This window comes from Musca autumnalis, unplaced genomic scaffold (genome assembly GCF_047663935.1).
Source record: "Musca autumnalis isolate F117 unplaced genomic scaffold, ASM4766393v1 scaffold_3, whole genome shotgun sequence".
NCBI lineage: Eukaryota > Metazoa > Arthropoda > Insecta > Diptera > Muscidae > Musca > Musca autumnalis.
The window spans coordinates 199,826,540-199,848,069 of NW_027411866.1; the positions used below are offsets into that span (position 1 = coordinate 199,826,540).

The following is a 21,530-nucleotide window of genomic DNA, read 5'->3' on the forward strand; positions in this document are numbered from 1 at the left end:
TAAAATTCTGCGATAAACCATAACGTGGACCTGTATGATTAAAAACTTCAATATACTTCAATAAATTTTACATGACGACATTACCGAACGTGGCCCGATATTGTCTAATTTCAATTCTAAATATCCTACTCTGTAAATATTTAAAATTGTATCCTTAGTCCCAATTTACATTAAACGATTTTTTTTGCGGCAATTTTTCTCGTTCTCTTTTAAACTTGCCTCTTGCGTTTATACAGGCAATTCTGTTTCTGCAAGTTTTGTTTTCAAAACAATGAAAATAATGTCAAAAACGAAAAATATAAAAGGAATTGCCTGAAATTGCCGGTACGAGCAATTTTTTTCCACTTCCATACCCCTTACGTGTCTCTCCTACAAACTGAGACTTGCCGCAAGTAAACTCGCCTAATGTAAATTGGGACTAAATATTATGAATTCTTTCTATTGAATTTATATACTTTGTACCATTATTTCATATAAAATATAGAATAGAATATAGAATAGAATATGTGCCAAAATTTCCAGTCCATCGGACAAAAATTTACCGAGATATGAGCTTTCGAAGGGAAACATTTATTGTGTTTTGTATCTAGCATAGAAACTAAAAACGTCTTTTCCTCGAAGTGGCACTTTATATGTTTTTGTGGGACTATTGTACACATAAATCATGTGCTTAACCGAGAGAGTATTTAAAAAAATTGCTGACGGAGTCATAAAAAATATCAATTTTGTACAGTGTTTTGTTTTTGTTAAAATCGAAATGTTGATTTTATCTGTTCAAAATTTTTAAAAATTTATTTTTTTTGATTCCTTTTCGATAATGGACAAGATTATTAGGTTCGTAATGATCCCACAAAAATATATGCTGATCGGTTTATTCTTTTTTAAACTACAGTGGGTACCTCAAACTGCTTTAGTGCTTTATAAGCGGTCATTTTAATGTAAGATTTTTCAAAAAAAACAAAAAAAAAAAAAAAAAAAAAATAGAAGGTAACTTAAGGTTTAATAGATTTTTTATAAAAAATGAATGAAAATGGCTTTTCTCATGCTTAAAAGTGGCCATAACCCCTTAAAATAGCTTTACGTAACGCTACACAACATTTGAATTTTTCATGATTTTTGGTCAAGTTGTGCCCCCCCCGAAATGAAATCCTGCGTACGTCCCTGGTATGGGGGGTAGTGAATACATGTTGTTACAACAAAAATCAAAGCGATTCGAAAGCAGGTCCTAAACTGAACTTATTCGAAATTTTGCGTAAGAGGTACCCGAAGGAGTGGACCGATTGAGTCCATATTGGTACCCCATCTAAGTCTGGTAGAAATTTTACGATGTGCAAAGTATGGACCATTCAGTAGTTATCGTGCTCACAAATTTTCCGCACATTTTGAACTTGTGTGGGGGAGGTACCGGAAGGAGTGGACCGTCTTCGAACTTAAACTAAGTTTGGACAAAATATTACGAAAGCCAAATTTTGCACCGAATCGGTTAATCGGTTCGAGAGTTATCGTGCTCTCCAGCCAGACAGACAGACGGACATGGCTAAATCATCTCCAAATTGTCTGAAACACATTTTGTCCAAACATACTTGGGGTCTAAAACCATTTTTTCGATGGGGCACATTTTGCCCGTATGAAAGTGTATATACCCTCGATAGCATAAATGCTGAGGGTATAAATATATTTTGACAAATCCTCGTACTAAGCCGCGATTTTCTTTGAACATTTTTACATATATGGAATCCTTTAAGCGCGATTATAATTTTTGCGAAAAAGCATGCCATAAATTACAGAGTTACGCGCGTAATATGGGTCTTTTACCAAAAACAGAATGTGGAGGCACATCCGCGGTTCTTGAGGAATATGTGTATATTGACGCTGCATGCCAACTTAAGGTTTTTTCTTTGTGTGATGCAACTGACGGCACCCTTTGGCCGCTGAGTGAAACATCGAAATATGCATAGATATTGAAAGAGATTGATTCGCTGTATCCAAAATCGGATGCGCACCAACTCATTTAAACTAATTCGCGAATGACAGGCTTTTTAATTTTTATATTTTTTGAATGACTGTAATTTCAATATTACTCTTAATTTCCTAATCATATAAGTTATCTCAATAAGCATCAAAGCTTTCGCGATGATAAACCATATTTCTTGATGAAATTTTAGCGGAATACATTTATTATTGTATGGGATTTTAGCGAAATAGTTAGAGAACTCCCAAATATATTTTTCTAATTTATATTTAGAACAATATTCCAATAGTAAGTTTAGCTCTTTTCTTGTTGCTGTAATATACAATTTAAATATCCAATGTCTATAAATTTGGTCTAGATTCAGTAGATATTTTTAATATATTTTTTAAGGTTTGTACGGACTCTGAGGCAGGATAATTTGGATTTATTTCAAGATTTTTTTTATAATTTGTCGATTTTCCGCGAAAATAAAAATAAATTTTGTAAATATTTAAACATCAACGAATAAGATATAGAATGCTGTTAACGATTTATGAATAACATTTTTCATAAAAACAAATAAGGCATTTTTAAATATTTTTTTATTTATTTGAGAACAAAAACCACTATACCTATATACCAACAAGTAAGAAAGTATCAGTCAGCTGTGCTGAAGGAGATACGCTCTCAGCCACTGACAAAAAAAAAGCAAAAAAACAAAACTAAACCGTATACAAAATATATCGATTTCGTATCATGAGTTTGCTTTAAAATCTGTAATGTGGGGCTATACCAAATCATTGACATATGCCAAACATTTTTAGTAAACAAACTTCTTCATAAAGTTTTTGAGTTATCTTGCACAATACCTATATGTGCCGACAGGGTTTTGGGTCGTTATCTCAGGAAGTATTGACTTACTTGGGAAGCCGTTGTAAATTAGGCCGCTAGAACAACCTACTTCAGGTACCTCCCACACAAAAGTTCGAAAATGTTCGGAAGAATTGTGCGAACGATAACTCTTGAAGGGATTAATTGATTTGGTCCACACTTTACACATGGTGAAATTTGTACCTGACATAGATAAGATTCCAATATGGACTCTGTCGGTCCAGTCCTTCGGGTACCTTCCACACAAAATTTTGGAAAAGTTCAGTTTGGGACCTGCTCTCGAATCGCTTTGAATTTTGTTGTAACAACTTGTATTCGGTGCCCCCATTATAGGGGTGCAAGTTTTATCTGGGGCAAATCCATACTTCCTAAGAAAATTGTCCGAAAAGTTAAAAACCCCATAGCACAATGTGTAGTGGTTAAAGTGCACGATAACTCAGTGCACGATAATCAGCGTATTCGGTAGGAACCGACTTGGTCCATAGTTTTTTAATCGTAATATCTCTACGGAAAACATATTAGATTCGAATATAGTCTACATAGGTCCACTCCTTCGAGTACTTCCCGCACAAAATTTGAAGAGTGCAGGTTAAGCCTGCCGGCACCAAATAAACTTGGTAGTGCATAAGAGAACCCTCGAAGGGATAAAACGATTTGGTCCAAACGTTGTACATCGTATTATATGGACGTCAATTTTAAATTTGCCGATTTTTTTTCTGTAACCAAAAAATGCGTTAGAGAATCCCACTTAACGCATTTTTTGGCTACAGAAAAAAATCGGCAAATTCAAAACGGAAAATTATAAATGAAAAGTACCAATAAATGTTGACAACACTGTAACAAGGGTACCTAGCGACAACTTTATTTTGGTCGCTAACATACCAACAAATTTCTTTAATCAAAAAATTCGTTATAGAATCCCACCACAGAAGTATTGTGTGTTAATTTTTCTTTAGGTTCGAAGCTGAGAGTATATCTCTGTCGGACAAGCCCACTGATAATCTTTTAACTGGCTTAACAAAAAAAAAAAAAACAACAATTTTTTTTAAGTGGTTTGTGCATGATCTTTTTCAATATTCGAATAGAATATTAGTTCGAATTCCTCACAACGTAAAATTCATGAGTTTACTCTAATATGGAACTCGATCTAGAAATGCATAATTTCGTGATTTTTTTTTCAATGAAATCACTTTAGTGTGGACCGGGACTTAAATTTACTCATTCGTGCAACAGGAATAAATTTTTTCAAAAAATATTTTTTTAAAGCGGTTTGTGTGTGAACTTTTTTATATTTTAATGGAATTAACGTTATTTTAGTGATTAATAGGCAAAAGTTCATTCATTCTCACTACAGGAAATCATTTTTGAGAAAAAAAATTTCAAAAAGTCATAAAACCTACTGTACGCATTTGCGCATTTAAGCGTATGCTTTATATTAATAAGTATACGCACACGCACACATGTCGTTCTTAATAAAATTGGCATTATTTAATGCCTATATTTTTCTTGATTTGAAAGAGTTATTGTATTATTCTAAAATACATCCTTTATTTTTTTATTCATAATTTATTTTTAACCTACATAAATATGACTTTGCAAAATTTTCCAATTTATCGCTAACCCACTTTAATACACTCTGGTAATGTAGTTCACCGTAATGACAAAGCACCTAATTGCAACATGTAGGGTATGGCCTCAAATTTATGACCTCAACCGACCAGTAAATAAACACAGCAAACAAACAAAAACAAGACAGACAATGCAAATCACATTCAAACCATAATGGTTTGTGCAAAAAAATGTAAAACGGGAGAAACGAAATGGAATTGAAAAACCTAAAAGTTTTGAATGACAAGTAATGAATGAATGACCAGCAACATGTAGTTTCGGTCTTTGTTTGTTTGTTCCACAAAAAGTACAAAGAAATCGTGGCAGAAGATTTATTTATAAATGTGTGAGTGTATGTCTCTATTACGATGTATTGGAGAATGAGGAAACAACATGAAATGAAACATGAGCTTAATGGTGTTTTGTGCAAAAAAACAAAGTTTGTAGGTAATGTGTGAAATTATGTTAAAATAACACTTTTCCTGGAAATTATTACAACATATCAAGTGTAAAACGCGATCATTAGGCAACAAACAAGAACTAAAGAAAATATGGCAGGGAAATAACATGGAAATTAACACGCAATGTTGGAAACCACAACAATGTAATGAAATTAAAATGATATTATAAATATTAGAGTGCCTACATTTATAATATAATTTTTGATCTGCCTTTCTCAGGCGTTTCTTATCATCTATGCCATAATAAATTGGGGCATATTAAAAACCATGGGGTTGTGCAACAGCTTTGTTAGGTGTTGGAAATTGTTTAAAAAACTATGCTCCAAACATCTGGTTTATTGATCGAAAATCGTAATAGAATATAAGGGCAAATGTACCCACGATATAGTACCGAAGCCAGAATATGACCCTAATTTGTTGAAGGTGTCCACATTATGGGGAGCTTAATAACTTAAACAGTTAAGGAATTATATTTAGGCCAACAGACAGGAAAACATTACATCGAGATACAAAAGTCAGAAGGTTTGGGTCATTATTCCAGGAAGTGTGGAATTGGAAACCAAACAAGTAAAAAAGAGACAGTCTGCGTAAATTGAAATACTTTTTTCCCAAAAAAACATATGTATTTAGGGGTCTTCAGAATTTTGGGCTTGTCGACAAAGAATTGAATTAGGATAAAATCTCAAAAGTGTTGTGGGGGAAGGAACCTAAAGAAATATACCGACATAGTCCATTTTGGAAGTGTGTCTTCTTTTGGGAGTCATTCCTCTCGATAGGACCATTATGTCAGGAGGCATGGACTTGCCCACGAAAAACTTAATATCGCTGTAAACAGGGCTAATAAGAGTACCTTCGGTAAAAATTTCTAAAAGATTCTCGCACAGACCCTTAACAAATAGGGCCTACTTTGGAACATAAACAAAGTTTGCTACGTTTATTAGATATTGCGCTTACCATTTTAGAGAATATTTTCGGATTTTGTCGGTAAGGTACCGGAAGGAGTGGACCTATAAGCACCATCTTCAAATTTCATCTTATATTCTAAGAAATATTAAGATATGTAAAGTGTGGACCAAAGCAGTATTCGGTTCGGTCACAACACATCCTGGTCGTATGGGGTTTTTACAGTTTCAGGTCATTTTCTCAAGAAGTATGGACTTGCCACTGAAAAAAACTTGTACCATCGTAATTGGGATCTTGAGTGCAACCTATTGCAAGAAAAATCAAAACGATGTCCTAAGCTGCACTTTTCCGAAAGTTAGTGTGGGAGGTATCATAAGGAGTTGACACATATAGTCCATATTCTAACCTCACCTATGTCTTGTAGAAATATTACGATGTCCAAAGTATGGACCAAATCGGTTACTGCCTTCGAGAGTGCGCACCATTTTATCGAAACGTTTTAAACTTTTGTGGGGGAGGTACCCAAAGGAGTGGACGGATATGACCCATTTTAGAACTTGATTTAACTTTGGGCAAAACATTACGATTGCCAATTTTGGATCCGTACGAAAGTTAACGCACGCTCCATCAACAACACATGGTGTCATAGCGGGGTTTTACAGCTTTCAGGCTATTTTCGCAGGGGGTATGGACTTGCCCCTGAAAAAAATTGTATCGTCGTAATGGGGGCAGCGAATACAGCTTCCTGCAAAAAAAAATCAAAGCGATTCGAGAGCAGGTCTTAAATGCACTTTTCCGAAATTTTGTGTGGGAGGTAGTCGAAGGAGCCCATTGGAACATCATCTATGTCAGGTTGAAACTTTACGATGTACAAAGTATAAACAAACTCTGTTACTGCTTTCAAGAGTTATCGTTTGCACAATTTTTCCGAATATTTTCGAACTTTTGAGAGGGAGGTACCCAAAGGAGTGGACCGATATGGTCCATCTTAGAACTTAATTTAACTTTGGACAAAATATTACGATTGCCAAATTTTGTATCGAATCGGTTTATCCGTTCGAGAGTTACCGCCCACTCCATCCACAGCAAATGTTGCCATATCGGGTTTTTACAGCTATCGGGCCATTTTCTCAAGAAGTATGGACTTGCCCCGAAAAAAACTTTTTACCTTCCTAAAGGTGGTGGCGAATACAAGTTGATACAACAAAAATTAAAAGGATTCGCGAGCAGGTCTTAAACTGCACTTTTCCGAAATGTTGTGTGGGAGGTACCTGAAGGAGTGAACCGATATAATCCATATTCGAACTTTATCTACGTCTGGTAGAAATATTGCGATGTGCAAACTAAAGACCAAATCGGTCTGTGCGCATAATTTTTGCCCAAAAATTTCGAACTTTTGTGGGGAATGTACCTGAGGGTGTAGGCCATATGACCCATCTTCGAACTTAAACTAAGTTTGGACAGAATATTATTAAAGCCAAATTTTTAACCAAATCAGTTAATCCGCATGATAACGCTCCAGCCGGACGGACGTAGACTGCTAAATCGATTCCAAATTACCATTATTTCGATGAGGCACATGTTTGGTCGTATCAAAGTGTATATGCCCCTGTTATCATAAATGCTGAGGGTATATAAAATAACTCAGCAAAAAATTCATCATATCCTTAATTTTTTGTGCGATGTAATTGAAAGATGCGACACCATATTCGAACCTGACCTACATCTGGAAGTAATATTAGGAACCAACTTGGTTGGCACACGGACAGCCAGGTATAAATCGATTTTAAGTTGTCTGACACGGATTTCATCCACACATAACTTTATATCGATGAATCACATTTTTGATCGTATCAAAGTGGATAAACTCTAGTCATCCCAAAGAGTCAGGGTATAACAACAAGTAGCAAGCTTAAGTAGACCTTAAAATCCTTCTTCACTATTTCTCAAGGTATTGTACGTCTTTGGTCATTATTTCGGAAGTTATGGATTTCCCAAAGAAAAAAAATATAACTTGCTGTGAACAACAAAACCTACCTACAATAATATTCTTAAAAACCCACGCATTCTTAAAAACCCACAAAAATATTCTTAAAAACCCACGCATTCTTAAAAACCCACAAAATATTCTAAAAACCCTCGCATTCTTAAAAATCCACAAAAATATTCTTAAAACCCAACGCATTCTTAAAAACCCACATGGTCCCTCAACAAATATTTTTAAATATTCCTAAAAAACCAGGCCCTTAAGAAATATTAAAAAAAAAATTAACGCATTTGTCTAGGATGTTCCGTCAAAAATATATTAAAACAAGTAAAAAAGTGTCAGTCGGCTTTGCCGACAGATATATACCCTCAGCCAATGTGAAGCGAAACTTTTACCTCCGGACAGATCGAATGTATTTCAGGTCTCTTCAGAATTTTGTGGCCCTTTTTGGACATTTGAATTTGCCGACAACAATGTGGAATAGGTGACCTAGGGCTTTTACACCTTTCGGGTTGTTTTCCCAAGAAATATGGACTTGCCCCTGAAAAAACTTTTACCAGCGTAATGGAGGCAGCGAAAGCAAATCGCTTCAACAAAAATCAAAGTGATTCGAGAGCAGGTCTTAAAGTGAACTTATCCGAAATTTTGTGTGAGAGGTACCAGATGGAGTAGACAAATATAGTCCATATTCGAACCTGATCTATATCTGGTAAATATATTAGGATGTGCAAAGTATGGATTACTTTGGTCACTCCCTTCAAGAGTTATCGTGCGCAAAATTTTTCCGAACATTTTTGAAGTTTTGTGGGGGAGGTACCTGAAGGAGTGGACCGATATAGCCCATCTTCGAATTTAAACTATGTTTTGATAAAGTATTACGAAGGCCAAATTTTGGAGCGAATCGACAGATACGTACGAGAGTTATCTTGCGCTCCTACCACTACACAAGGTGTCATAGGGGCTTTTTGCACCTTTCCGGCCGCTTTCTCAGCAAGTATGGACTTGCCCCTGATGAAACTTGTACCGTCGTATGGGGGGAAGTAAATACAAGTTGTTGCAATAAAAATCAAGGCGATTCGAGAGCAGGTCCTAAACTGAACTTGTCCGAAATTTTGTGGGGGAGGTACCCGAAGGAGTGGCCCGATTGAGTCCATATTGGATCCTCATCTAAGCCGGGTAGAAATTTCAAGATGTGCAAAGAATGGACCAAATCGGTTACTCCCTTCAAATATGGGTCCCTGGATCGAGTTCCATATTCGAGTTCCACAGTCCCGGTCTACACTAAAACGATTTCATTGAAAAAATCATGAAATTAGGCGTTCTTAGATCGAGTTCCGCACTAAAACAATTTGATGAGGTTACTCTACAATGGAACTCGATCTAGGGACGCATAATTTCATGAAATTTTTTCCAATAAAATCGCTCTTTTGTGGACCGGGACACAGTAGAGTAAAAACATGAAATTGTTGTAGTGAGGAATTCGGTCTAAGAACGCCTAATTTCATGAATTGTTTTAATGAAATTCACTCTAGTATGAACCGGGACATAGTAGAGTAATATTATGAAATTGCTGTTGTGAGGAACTCGATCTAAGAACACCTAATTTTATGAAATTTTTCAATGAAATCGCTCGAGTGTGGACCGGGAATAAAATACGCAATTGATTATATAAGCTTTTTGTGTAAACAAATAAAACAAATTCATGAAATTTTTTAGAAGATGCAAGAAAATGGCGCGGATTGAACCGTTGGCTTGTGAGAAGAACTTCCACACATAGGTTTCGCAAATGTTGGTGGTGATGAAGAGACAAATACCGGAACCAAAGCCATAATCCTTTTGCAATAATTCATCCAAAAGTAACAAAATCGAATCGACGGCAAATAATAAAATGTTGATCTACAACAATCAAACACCAACACCTATTTCAGATCGATCACCACACATTGCAGTCATGGAATAAACAATGGCATGGCCAATGGCAATAACCATACCAAAGAGTTTTTGCGCAACATTGAACAAAGAACGATCCTTGGGAGTGTCACCAACTTCAACGATTTTGATACCAGTCAACAATTGTACAATCAAGCCAGATTTAACATTGGGAGACAAAACCAATTCCATAAATAGGCAGGAAAGGTTCAGCAGAGTCTGAACATAGCATACCAAGTAGATGAAGAGCGTTATTACGGTTCATAGCACCTTCTCTCTGAATTGGATTTTGCGTTCGAGATGGCTATTTCTGGCAGTATACTGCAAAGTCTTTATGACTTCGAGTAATTTAATTCCCATGATTAATTTTGGTTTTATATTAAAACTGTTTTTCAAATTTTTTGTAACTATTCTCCGCAATTGGCCGACGAGTCAGTATCCGCTAGCAATATGAACTAGTTCGGAATCGGAAACTCGTCGATTCTCTGGTTCACAGTAACTAGTTCCACTTTAGACCCATCACAGTGCACTCAACTGTAAACATTTACAAGGGATGTGTGCGAAAGTGACCAATTGACTCTCTATGCATTACCCGCAGATGGTACTGTACAAATTCGAAGTTTACTGTCATATACCAGTTTATTTTGTTGCTCTATTTTGTTGTTTAAAAAAGTGGTGGATTTCGCAATTGACGTTTCTTCGTTGACTTGGGGTCAATTGTGTGCCAGTATCGCTTAGAACTTGTTCTGGGACTGAAATTTGTTTCTATGAAAATGTGAAATGAAAAATTAAAGGAAATTATCGTAGACTAATTAAATTGCGACAATTGGAATTTTCATTGCTATCGGTTAACAATAGGAAATGAAACAATGAAACTCCAAAATGATTTCGTGAAATTGGGCTGGAACAAATCTCTTCAAAGTCCACCTGGAGACCACGAAAACGTAACGTACCGACGTTTTAAAATTGAATTTTACAACGGTATTCCAATGGCATACGAAATGTAAACAAAACACGTTTGTTGACCATTTCGGCTTCTAAATAAATATGGGTGACAAATCTACGATAGTATCGATTTTATAGATAGTTTAAAACGGAAATATGGAAAAAATCGAATAGGGCAGATATCGATAGTTTGCCAGCTCTAAAGTAAGGTTTTCATACCTAAACCTCCTGTATGGGAGTTTTACATTGCTCTTATTGAGAACGTTTTCTTACTTAAAGGGTTCCACACTTTGTATTTATTGAACTTCATTCAATTTAATAAAAACGTTGTAGTCAGTTTTCGAACAAAATTTCAATCCCATATTGTTCCTTTTCAAATTGTTAGTTATTTAAAGAAGCATTATAATTTAAAACAATGTTATCATTTGCAACAAATTTCAGCATTTATGTTATAAATTAAATTATGTTTGTCAAAATACATTTTAACCAAATTGCATTGCTTAATTAACCCAATTTTGAGAAGGAAGTGCATAAAAAATCTAAATTTAAATAATAAATTACGATCAAAATCTTAAGACGAAAAACACACAACACAAACAAACAAAATTTTAATAAAGATGTAAAAATAAATTTTAACGTCATCGATAGCCCCAAAACAAAGAACAGAATGCAACAATAAACCAAATGCAAATCAAGAACCTCACAAAACCACAAATTCATTATTTTCTTCCTCTTTTTGTGTCTATAGCTAAATATTAAACAAAGAACGAAAGCCATAGAAAGAAAAATAAACAGAAATCAAAAGTGAATTTTGTGAATACAGAAAGTGTGGTGCAACAAATGAAATAGAAAACCAGAACAGCAAAACAGAAAACATTTTAATATTCATTATTGGGTTGAACGGGTAACGGATGCAGATTCGGAAAATTCGCAGCAGCATATGGCCATACAAAAATTGGCAACAGAAAAGGCAACACGATTAGGATCATTAGCGTCATCAGTAAATATAGCCGGACCAGAGGCGGTAGCAGCAGTAGCGGCAAGCTAACACATTTGCAACGAGACTTTGAGGCGGCGTTGCATTTACAGACCCCACCAACGAAAACGCCACAATTCAAAATTTTGTTTGCAAATTTTCCAACAAAAATTGTTTTGCGTTGTTTTTGCCTATTTGAACAAATTGAACGCATCATAATATGTGCACAGAGCAACAACAACAACGTTTTCATTTTATAGTTAATGAACAAAAACAACAACAACAACGTCACCAAGAACTAGATTTGCAATCATCTAAAACTCTGCACCAAGAACCACGTCCTCCGCCTTCTACTCCCATCATTTCATTTCCTGCCGCAGTAACGCTTAGAATTCTAGCACCTACCAAGAACAACAATAAGAAAAAGAACAACATAAAGTTACTCCATTGTCGTCAAATTCTAATCAAACAACAACAGCAAACCGCCAACATTTGGTTAGCATTTGCTGCTGCTATTCCATACGAGACAATAACACGCTTTGGCGTCACGCTACGTGACATTGGCTTAATAATTACCAATTTGTGGATTGATTACACATAGCCACCGGATTAAAAGCCACGAGTGGGCTTATCTTAAAAAAACGAAGCAGACAAAGAAGAAGCAGAAGAAAAAGAAAAAAATATTAAACACCAACATTTTAATAATTTCCAAGAAAACAAAGAGAGAGAGACAACGAACGTCACAAAAACGAAATTAAGCGCTGGAACATTGTGGCAACGAAACATAAAAAAACCACAAAGCGTTTAAACAATTTTTAATTTTTCCAATTCGTTATGAATTTGAATCAGCAGGGCGTTATGTTTGTACCCAATATGAATGGTGGTGCCGCAGGCGGTAACCCCAATACAAACAATATAATGATGCCAGGTGCTGGCGGTGCACCGCCACATTTTATGGCTGGTCCACCACCTCCACATCCCCATGGCCATCCAAATGCCATGTATCACATGCGACAAATGGTGAATTATCCACGTTTTATGGGTCAATCACCACCACAACGTTCTGGATTTTCCTACTACCATCACCACCATCATCACCAGGCAGGACCACGTCATTTTTACAATCCTGCCACAATGATGATGCAGCACCCGAGATCACCATTAGGCAATGGTATCTTTAATAATGCTGGAATGTGGACACAAAATAAACATAATTTTCCAATACCAGCAGCAGCAGCAGCTGCTGCTCTTCGCAACACGAACAATGGAAAGGATATAAATACGGAACAAACAACAACTACCTCAGAATCAACTTTTGATAATGAAACCACAAATGAAGAGTCTTCTACTACCATGGCAACGCTTCCAGGGGACAACAACAACAAATCATCCATAACTAAGCAACAGCCACAACAACAGCAGCAGCCGGCTTCTACGCAACAACAATCAAAAAAATCTGATAAAATCGATAAAGTTTTAAATAAATCATTAACGAAATTACCGAAAATTAAACGTAGCGATTCTAAATTAGTTAACAAAAAATCAACAACAGCAGCAACATTGGTTGTAGCTGAGGCAGTAGCCACTGTAACGTCGTCGTCGTCTCCAGCAGCAGCGGCGGCAGCAGGAGCAACAGCCATCAACGAATTAACTTCATCAACTTCAACAACAACAACGTCAGCAACAGTGTGTGTGAAAATAATCAACAAGGATATGAAACAAAGGGAACAACAGAAAAAGAAAAGTAAGTAACGGTTTTTTTATTTTTTGTTTCAATTCCATAATAATATTTCTATACGAAAATAACACTTTACAACACAAAAAATAATTACAAGATAACTTGGCCAAAATATGAAAGAGGACCGAAAAAAAAGAAGACTCGTATATCGGAGTTTTGAAAGTTTACATCGGGAAGCAACCTAAATAGGCGTGGCAAGTTCCACCCATTTCTACAGGTTTTGAAATATTCGACATCAGATTCCTTGGAATCCTTGCATTTTAGGTATAAAGTGTTTTCGGCAATATTACTGACAACAATGCGGGGTATCTTTTTATGAAAAAAATTAACCCTCATGCGAGTCACTTAAGGGGTCTTTTTGGTCCTTTTTTCAAAAACTTCTTTAAAATGTGATCGTATCAAATCAAAATATTCTAAAAAATTATTTGTCATACAGTTTTACTATAGGTCCCCGAATAGACCAAAACTCTAAATCGTAACTAAACGCCAGGAATCTGCCAAAAGTAAAATCACGTTTTAGAGTTAATGTTGTACTTTATCTAAGTTTATCAAGTTTTGTCCCACAAAACTTCATTCTAGATAGAAGACGTCAAAAACAAAAATATTCTCCATCAAATTTCAATATAAGTCGCCGAATAAATGATTTTATTTTTGTCAAATTCCTGGCGTTTAGGTACATTTTAGAGTTTTGGTGTAGTCATGGACCTATAGTAAAATTTTATGACAAATAATTTTCTAGAATATTTTGATCTGATACGATCACATTTTAAAGGAGTTTTTAAACGTTTTTGAAAAAAAAGACCGAAAACACCCGTTTATTGACTCGCATGAGGGTTAATTTTTTTGAGGGTTAATACCCGGCATTGTTGTCAGTAATATTGCTAAAGACACTTTATAGCTAAAATGAAAGGACTCCAAGGAATCTGATGTCGAATATTTCAAAACCTGTAGAAATGGGCGGAACTTGCCACGGCTAGTTACGTTACTTCCTGACGTAAACTTTCAAAACGCCGATACACGTGTCTTCTTTTTTTCGGTCCTCTTTCATAATCTGTGCGGGGTTTCTTTTATTTAAAAAAAAAGTTCAATTTTGTTGTACAGTGTAATTTAAAGAAATTCTGTTGTGTTTCGATGAAATTTATTATACCCTCAGCCTTTAGGCTAGAAAGGGTATATATACACTTTCATACGGGCAAAATGTGCCTCATCGAAATAATGGTTTTAGACCCCAAATATGTTTGGGCGAAATGTGTTTCAGAAAATTTGGAATCGATTGAGCAATGTCCGTCCGTCTGTCTGGCTGGCTGGAGCGCAAGATAACTCTCCAACGGATCTGCCGATTCGGTCGAAAATTTGGCTTTCGTAATATTTTGTCCCAACATAGTTCAAGTTCAAAGATGGATTATATCGGTCCACTCCTTCCGGTACCTCCCCCACAAAAGTTCGAAAATGTTCGGAAAATTTGTGCGGACGATAACTCTTGAAGGAAGTAACCGATTTGGTCCATACTTTGCATAATATGAAATTTCTACCAGACTTAGATGAGGTTCCAATATGGACTTAATCGGTAAACTCCTTCGAGTACCTCCACACAAAATTTCGGAAAAGTTCAGTTTAGGACCTGCTCTCGAATCGCATTGGTTTTTGTTGTATTATCTTGTATTCACTGTCCCCTATACGAAGGTACAACATTCATCAGGGGCAAGTCCATACTTCCTGAAAAAATAGCCAGAAAGTTGAAAAACAAACCCTATGACACCATGTTTATGGGTGGAAACGCAAGATAATTTTCGAACGGAAATTCCGATTCCGGCCAAAATTGGGCCTTCGTAATATTGTTTCCAAACTTAGTTTAAGTTTGTAGATAAGCCATATCGGTCCACTCCTTCAGGTACCCCAAAAAGTTCAAAAATATTCGGAAAGATTGTGCGCACGATAACTCTTGATGGGAGTGACCGATTTGGTCCATACTTTACACATTCTCATAATATCTACTAGATATAGATCAGGTTCGAATATGGACTATATTTGTCCACTCCACCCGTACCTCCCACACAAAATTTTGGATAAGTTCACTTTAAGACCTGCTATTGAATCACTTTGAATTTTGTTGAAGCAACTTACATTCGCTGCCTCAATTACGATGGTAAAGGTTGTTTCAGGGGCAAGTCCATACTTCTTGAGAAAACATCCAGAATGGAGTAAAAACCGCCTATGGCACCCCCATGGTCTATGACGGTCCATTCCTTAAAGTACCTTTTCCGCAAAATTTTTAAACTTTAATCCTAATCAACATTTTTGTCGGTTCATACGACCAAAATTTTGAAACCCCCTAAATACATAAGTTTTTTGTGAAAAAAGTGTTTTAATTTGCACAGGCTGAGGGTATATCTCTGTCGGCAAAGCCTACTGATACTTTTTTACTTGTTTATGTTCAAATTTGGACCCTATCTGTCCAATCCTTGTGGTACCACCCACACAAATGTTCAACATATTTGTGTGGTCGAGGATCCCTTGGACATTTTTACTTTACAGCGATATTATGTTTTTTCGTAGGCTAGTGTGATAAAAAGCTCTATCTTTCGTTATCCCCGCAAATTTTTGAGCTTTAATACTATCCAAATTTTTTTCGGTTCATACGGAGAAAGTTTTAGAAACTCCCTTAAATACACAAGTTTTTTTTTTGGAAAAAAATAATTCAATCCACACAGGCTGAGGGTATAGCCGACTGATATCTTTTTACTTATTTAAACAGAAAATTATTAAACTTTTAAATTTATAAATTACAAAATTTAACAACTTAAAGGTTTCGACGGGTCAAACTGAAATTTGAGAAAATATAATAGAGGACGTTAAAGTGAAATCGGACACTTTGGAGAAAATTAATTTTTATTTTCCTTTGTTTTTGTGCTGTGTTCATGCTGCTCCTCAGCAAAACACCTCCCGAATGTCATACATAGTTAATAACTTATACGAAATGTATTAAAATATATAAATATTAGGGTTATCACGTTTTGACATGTTTTCTCAAAAATGATTTTCTGTAGCAGGGATGAATGAACTTTTGCATAATAATCACTACGCTATCGTTTATTCCATTGAAATATAAAAAAATTCGCGCACAAATCGATTTAAAAAAATAATTTTTTTAAAAAAATTTATGAAATGAAAAAAAATTTTTTTCAAAAATTATTTTTTGTTGCACGAATGAATAAATATAAGCCTACTAATAACTATAATAATGTTTATTTCATTCAAATATTAAAAAGGTCATGCACAAACCACTTTGAAAATTTTTTAATTTTTTTGTTTTTTGTTAAAAAATTATATCTTTAAATAAAAGCGTTTACGACATTTTTACGATTCTCAGAATTGAAGAAAATTAGTGAGAAATAAATGTTATGTCAGTTTAATTATCTCATGTGACTCTAAAGTTTATTTTCAATTGTATATCTGCTTACAGTGACTTCAAAAAATTGTCCATAATTTTGATAAATTCAAATTTTAAAATCATTTTGTGCGTGAGGTTTTTTCACCGAATCACCTTATAATAATGATTTTATGTAATATTATGACAAAACTCATCACGCTATGATACAGGGATATGAGGTTGTAAAAAAGTCATAGCCCTACTGCACATATACGGAGGAAAAAAGGCATCTCTAACATATGTCCCAAACAAACCAGTTCCAAACCAGTTCCAAACATGTTTGCGTCCTGCAAACAAATATTTGTTGTTTAATAACAAGTAAGAACGGCGTTAAGTTAGGCCGGGTCGAACTTGTATACCCTACACTACAAAATGTATTGAAGTAAAATGGAAAAATTAGTTTCAATTCAATTTTAGACCCAAAGAAAATTCAATACCAAATTTCAGCCATTCTGGTGGAATATTGAAGCCACAATATTCAAAATACCGAAAATCGGGAGGTACCTTTCCATGGGGGCTATATGAAGGCGTGGATCTATACCGACAAATTTTTAGTATCCCCAACCAAGTCTAAATACCAAATGTCAGCCATTTCGGAGGAAAATTAAGGCCACAATCTTCAAAATATCGAAAATCGGGAGGTACCGTTCTATGGAGACTATATGAAGGCATGGACCTATATGACAAATTTAAAGAGGAAAGTTAAGAACCCCCAACGATGTCTAAATACCAAATTTCAGCCATTTCGGTGGAAATTTGAGGACACCAAACTTCAGCCATTTCGGTGCAATATTGAGGCCACAGCGTTCAAAATACCGAAAATTCAAAATACCGTTCTATGGGCGCTATATGAAGGCATGGACCGATACCGACAAAATTCTGGGGGGAAAGTTTTAAACCACCAACGTAAACTAAGTACCAAATTTCAGCCATATCGGTGTGAAAATGAAGCTAAAACCTTCAAAATACCGTAAATCGCGAGGTACCATTCTATGGGGGCTATATGAAGGCGTGGACCTATACCGACAAAATTCTGGGAGAAAGTTTTATACCCTAAAGAAAGACTAAGTGCCAAATTTCATTCATTTCGGTGTGATAATAAAGCTAATACCTTCAAAATACCGACAATCGGGTGGTACCGTTCTGTGGGGGCTATATCAAAACGTGGACCGATATGGAATAATTTATAAAGACTCACACTTTTAAAAAGAAAAAAAAAATATGTATATAGAAACATGGTTGAATGCTTGTCCTTTGTTGTGAAATAAAACACATTGTCCTCAAAGTTGAAATCACCAGCGGGAAATCGGAATCTGGAATCAAATTACTATATAATGTAATAAATAGGCACATCCATATTTCACATATACATATGTATGTATATGAAAAAATGTATTGATGTAATTACCAATATTAAATGCAATATCTTCTTTGAGTCAATTATAAGATGTCCAATTATAAAATGTATTGGGCATTTAATTTACTAAAAAGCGCCATTTCTTTAAGAAAACACAAAACACTGATTTATTCACAGACTTTACCGTCTTTACTCAACGATTGTATTTAGAAAACTGAAGAAAAAAAGAACAAAAATAATTCACACAATTTTATTCTGTTCCCCTTCGCTTGCTAGGTTAGGTTAGGTTAGGTTAGGTTAGGTTGATAAGAGGGGTGATACTAGATCACCACATGCCCATGTGGACATACACTTAAGCCATAAGTAGGCCTGTTGTGCGCTCTAATTTTGGGTTATGGAAGGATTATCCTTTTTTTTTTGACTTAGTCTAGGATCTCTGTCCTATTTACATAGTCTCTGATCTTTTTGAACTCGATTGTCCTAATTTGGTCGAGTCCTGGTATAATGTCATTCCCTAGTAACTGGGTTCTCAGATTTGTGAAGGCTTGACAATGGCAGAGGTAATGTTCCAACGTTTCGTCGTCCTCTCCGCATGCTCTGCATTCACTGTTTTCTGCACAACCTATTTTGTGCAGGTGCGCTTTTAGACCTAGGTGACCTGTAAGGATTCCTATCAGTCTACTAATATCTTTTTTACTTAGTAAAAGTAATTCTTTTGTTTTGTCCTCGTCTGGGTTTCCCCATAGGATTTTTGTGTTTTTTCCCTTCTCTCCACTACTCCAGAGGGATACATGTGCATTTTTTGCCCATGTCTTTAGTTCTAGTCGCGTAGCTTTAAACGGCTTAGCGTTTTCTAGACTTACTGTTGGTTGCTCCTTGGCTTGTTTTGCCAAGGAGTTTGCTATTTCATTACCCCTAATCCCGGTATGCCCTGGTACCCATATAATGTTTACCTTACCGTGTTGGGAGTAATTATTTATAGATTTAATACATTCCAAGACAGTTCTAGATTTCACTGTCTTGGTTGATATAGCTCTAATGGCTGCTTTGCTATCCGTAAGGATATTTACAGTGGTAGGCCTTGTGTGTGTATCAAACCAAAGCAGACACTCTGTTATCGCCCGGAGTTCCGCCTGCAGGATCGTGTTATGATCCGGCAGACGGAGGGAGATTTCCGTTTCCGGTTCCATTATATAAAGACCCAGTCCGGTTCTCCCCCCTAGCACAGCCCCATCCGTAAACCCACAGCTTCCAGCGGGAATCTGTGCTAGAGCTCCCTCGATCCACATGTCTCTGTCAGGTATTGACACTTCACACAAGGCTACTTCACTAGTTTCAGGTATACGGTCCGATACTACCTGATTTATAGATTCACCCGTTGTGACCTTTAATATGTTTTGGTGGTATGTTTGGTGGCTCTTTTCGATCCACTCGCTCATCGACTTTAGCCTTACAGCTGCGATGGCTGCCTCATACCTTACCTGAATCTCTATTGGGTGTACAAACAAAATTGTTTCTAGAGCCCTAGTCGGTGTGGTCCTCATTGCTCCGCTAATGCTTAGGCAGCATGTTCTTTGGACCTTTTGCAGTATTTCCACATTGCATTTTTTGTCCATGGCTGTCCACCATACCACAGACGCGTAGGTTAGAATTGGTCTAATTACGCTTCTGTATAGCCAGTGTATCATCCTAGGATTGAACCCCCATTTTGAGCCTATCGCCCTTCTGCAGGTTGACCAACATATTTGGGCCTTGTTGGCCCTTTCTTGTATATGGTCTTTCCATTTAAGTTTCCTATCCAGAATTACTGCTAGATATTTAACTGTACAAGAGATATTTATTGTCTTATCTAGAAAAACTGGTTCCTCGTAGTGCCCCATTTTCGTTTTCCTAGTGAATAGACATAATTCTGTTTTTTCTGGGTTGACGTTCAGACCTCTCGGCCTGGCCCAGTTAAAAGCAATTTTTAGAGCCGTTTCTGCTCTACGACAGAGTTGATTCGGATTCTTTCCCCTCAGAAGTATTATAACGTCGTCTGCGTAGCAGACTGGGTCAAATCCTTCTTCGGTTAGGGTCCTCAAGAGACTGTTTATGGTGGTAACCCACAACAGAGGTGAAAGTATCCCTCCCTGTGGCGTTCCTTGTCCAACTTTGTCTCTTATTTTCACGTCGTATAGCCCGCAGCTTATCCATCTATTCCTTAGCATGTGGTTTATCCAGTTCCTTAAGGCCCTGTCTACCTGAAACTCGTCTAAGGAGTGGATAAGTGTCTCGGTGCTTACGTTATTGAAAGCGCCTTCGATGTCGATGCATACAGCAAGTGTGTACATTTTCATTACGAAGGTTCTTTCTATGTGGTGTACTACCTCATGCAATGCGGTTTCCACTGATCTGCCTTTAACGTATGCATGTTGTTTGAATTTAAGCATATCGTTGGGGATCTTACTCTTTATCATGGTGTCGACTGTCCGTTCCATTGTTTTGAGTAAGAATGAAGTTAAACTTATCGGTCGATAAGATTTTGGTGTTGCATAACTTGCCTTGCCAGGTTTGGGTATAAAGACTACCCTTGCCTCCTGCCAGGCTATAGGAGTGTATGCAAGTTTTAAGCATGCATTGAAGATCCCGACCAGTTTGGACGCAATAAAGTCCACTTCCCTCTGTAATAAAGCCGGGAAGATCTGGTCTGGTCCAGCTGCTTTATATGGTGAAAAGCTTAAAATGGCTTGTTGGACCATTAAGCTGTCGATCTTTGGTGCTTCTTCCGATGAGTTAATACATTCCGTCGATGCCTCAGTGTTAACCATGGTATTCTGCGGGAAGTGCGTTTTCATCAGAAGGCCTAGAGTTTCTTCTGTTGTTTCAATCCTTTTTCCATTTCCATCGACCAATTGCTCGGTCTGTGTATGGGTTTTAGATAGAAACTTTTTAATCTTTGAAACGTCATTTACACTATCCACCTGTTCGCAGAAAAGCTTCCAGGAGTTTCGTTTGGCGTTTCTTGTTATTTTGTTGTATTCCTTTAATTTTGCCTGATAGTTGTCCCAGAATACAGCTGCTTTTTTACGTTTGGCCCTATTATAAAGTCTGCGGACCTCCTTGCCTTTATTCCGAATTTCCCCTGTCATCCAGGGTTTTTCGTAGGCGGATTTCCACTCTCGAAGGGGACAACTTTCCTCGAAAGACTTTACTAGTGCCTCAGTTAACTTTAGGACATCTCTCTCTATGTCCTCCTTACTTAGGCATTCCTCATCTGGTTGCCCAAGTCTTTCTTTTACTCGTTTTCCGAACTTTGTCCAATTTGTTTTGGATTTGTTTCGGAAGGTTATCGGGTTAGGCGATGGCCTAGCTATT

The 21,530-nt window shown here is 36.5% G+C and overlaps 1 protein-coding gene across 14 annotated transcripts in view; it reads left to right on the forward strand.

Moving 5' to 3' along the window:
• prage (RNA exonuclease prage) overlaps nt 1–21,530 on the forward strand; it is a 254,065-nt gene that overhangs the window by 23,054 nt on the left and 209,481 nt on the right. For all 14 annotated transcript variants that reach the window (XM_073976253.1, XM_073976262.1, XM_073976256.1 and 11 more), the window contains one exon: nt 11,424–13,395. In XM_073976253.1, the coding sequence (XP_073832354.1) occupies nt 12,486–13,395 (910 nt within the window). In that variant the 5' untranslated portion in view covers nt 11,424–12,485. The remainder of the gene's footprint in view (nt 1–11,423; nt 13,396–21,530) is intronic.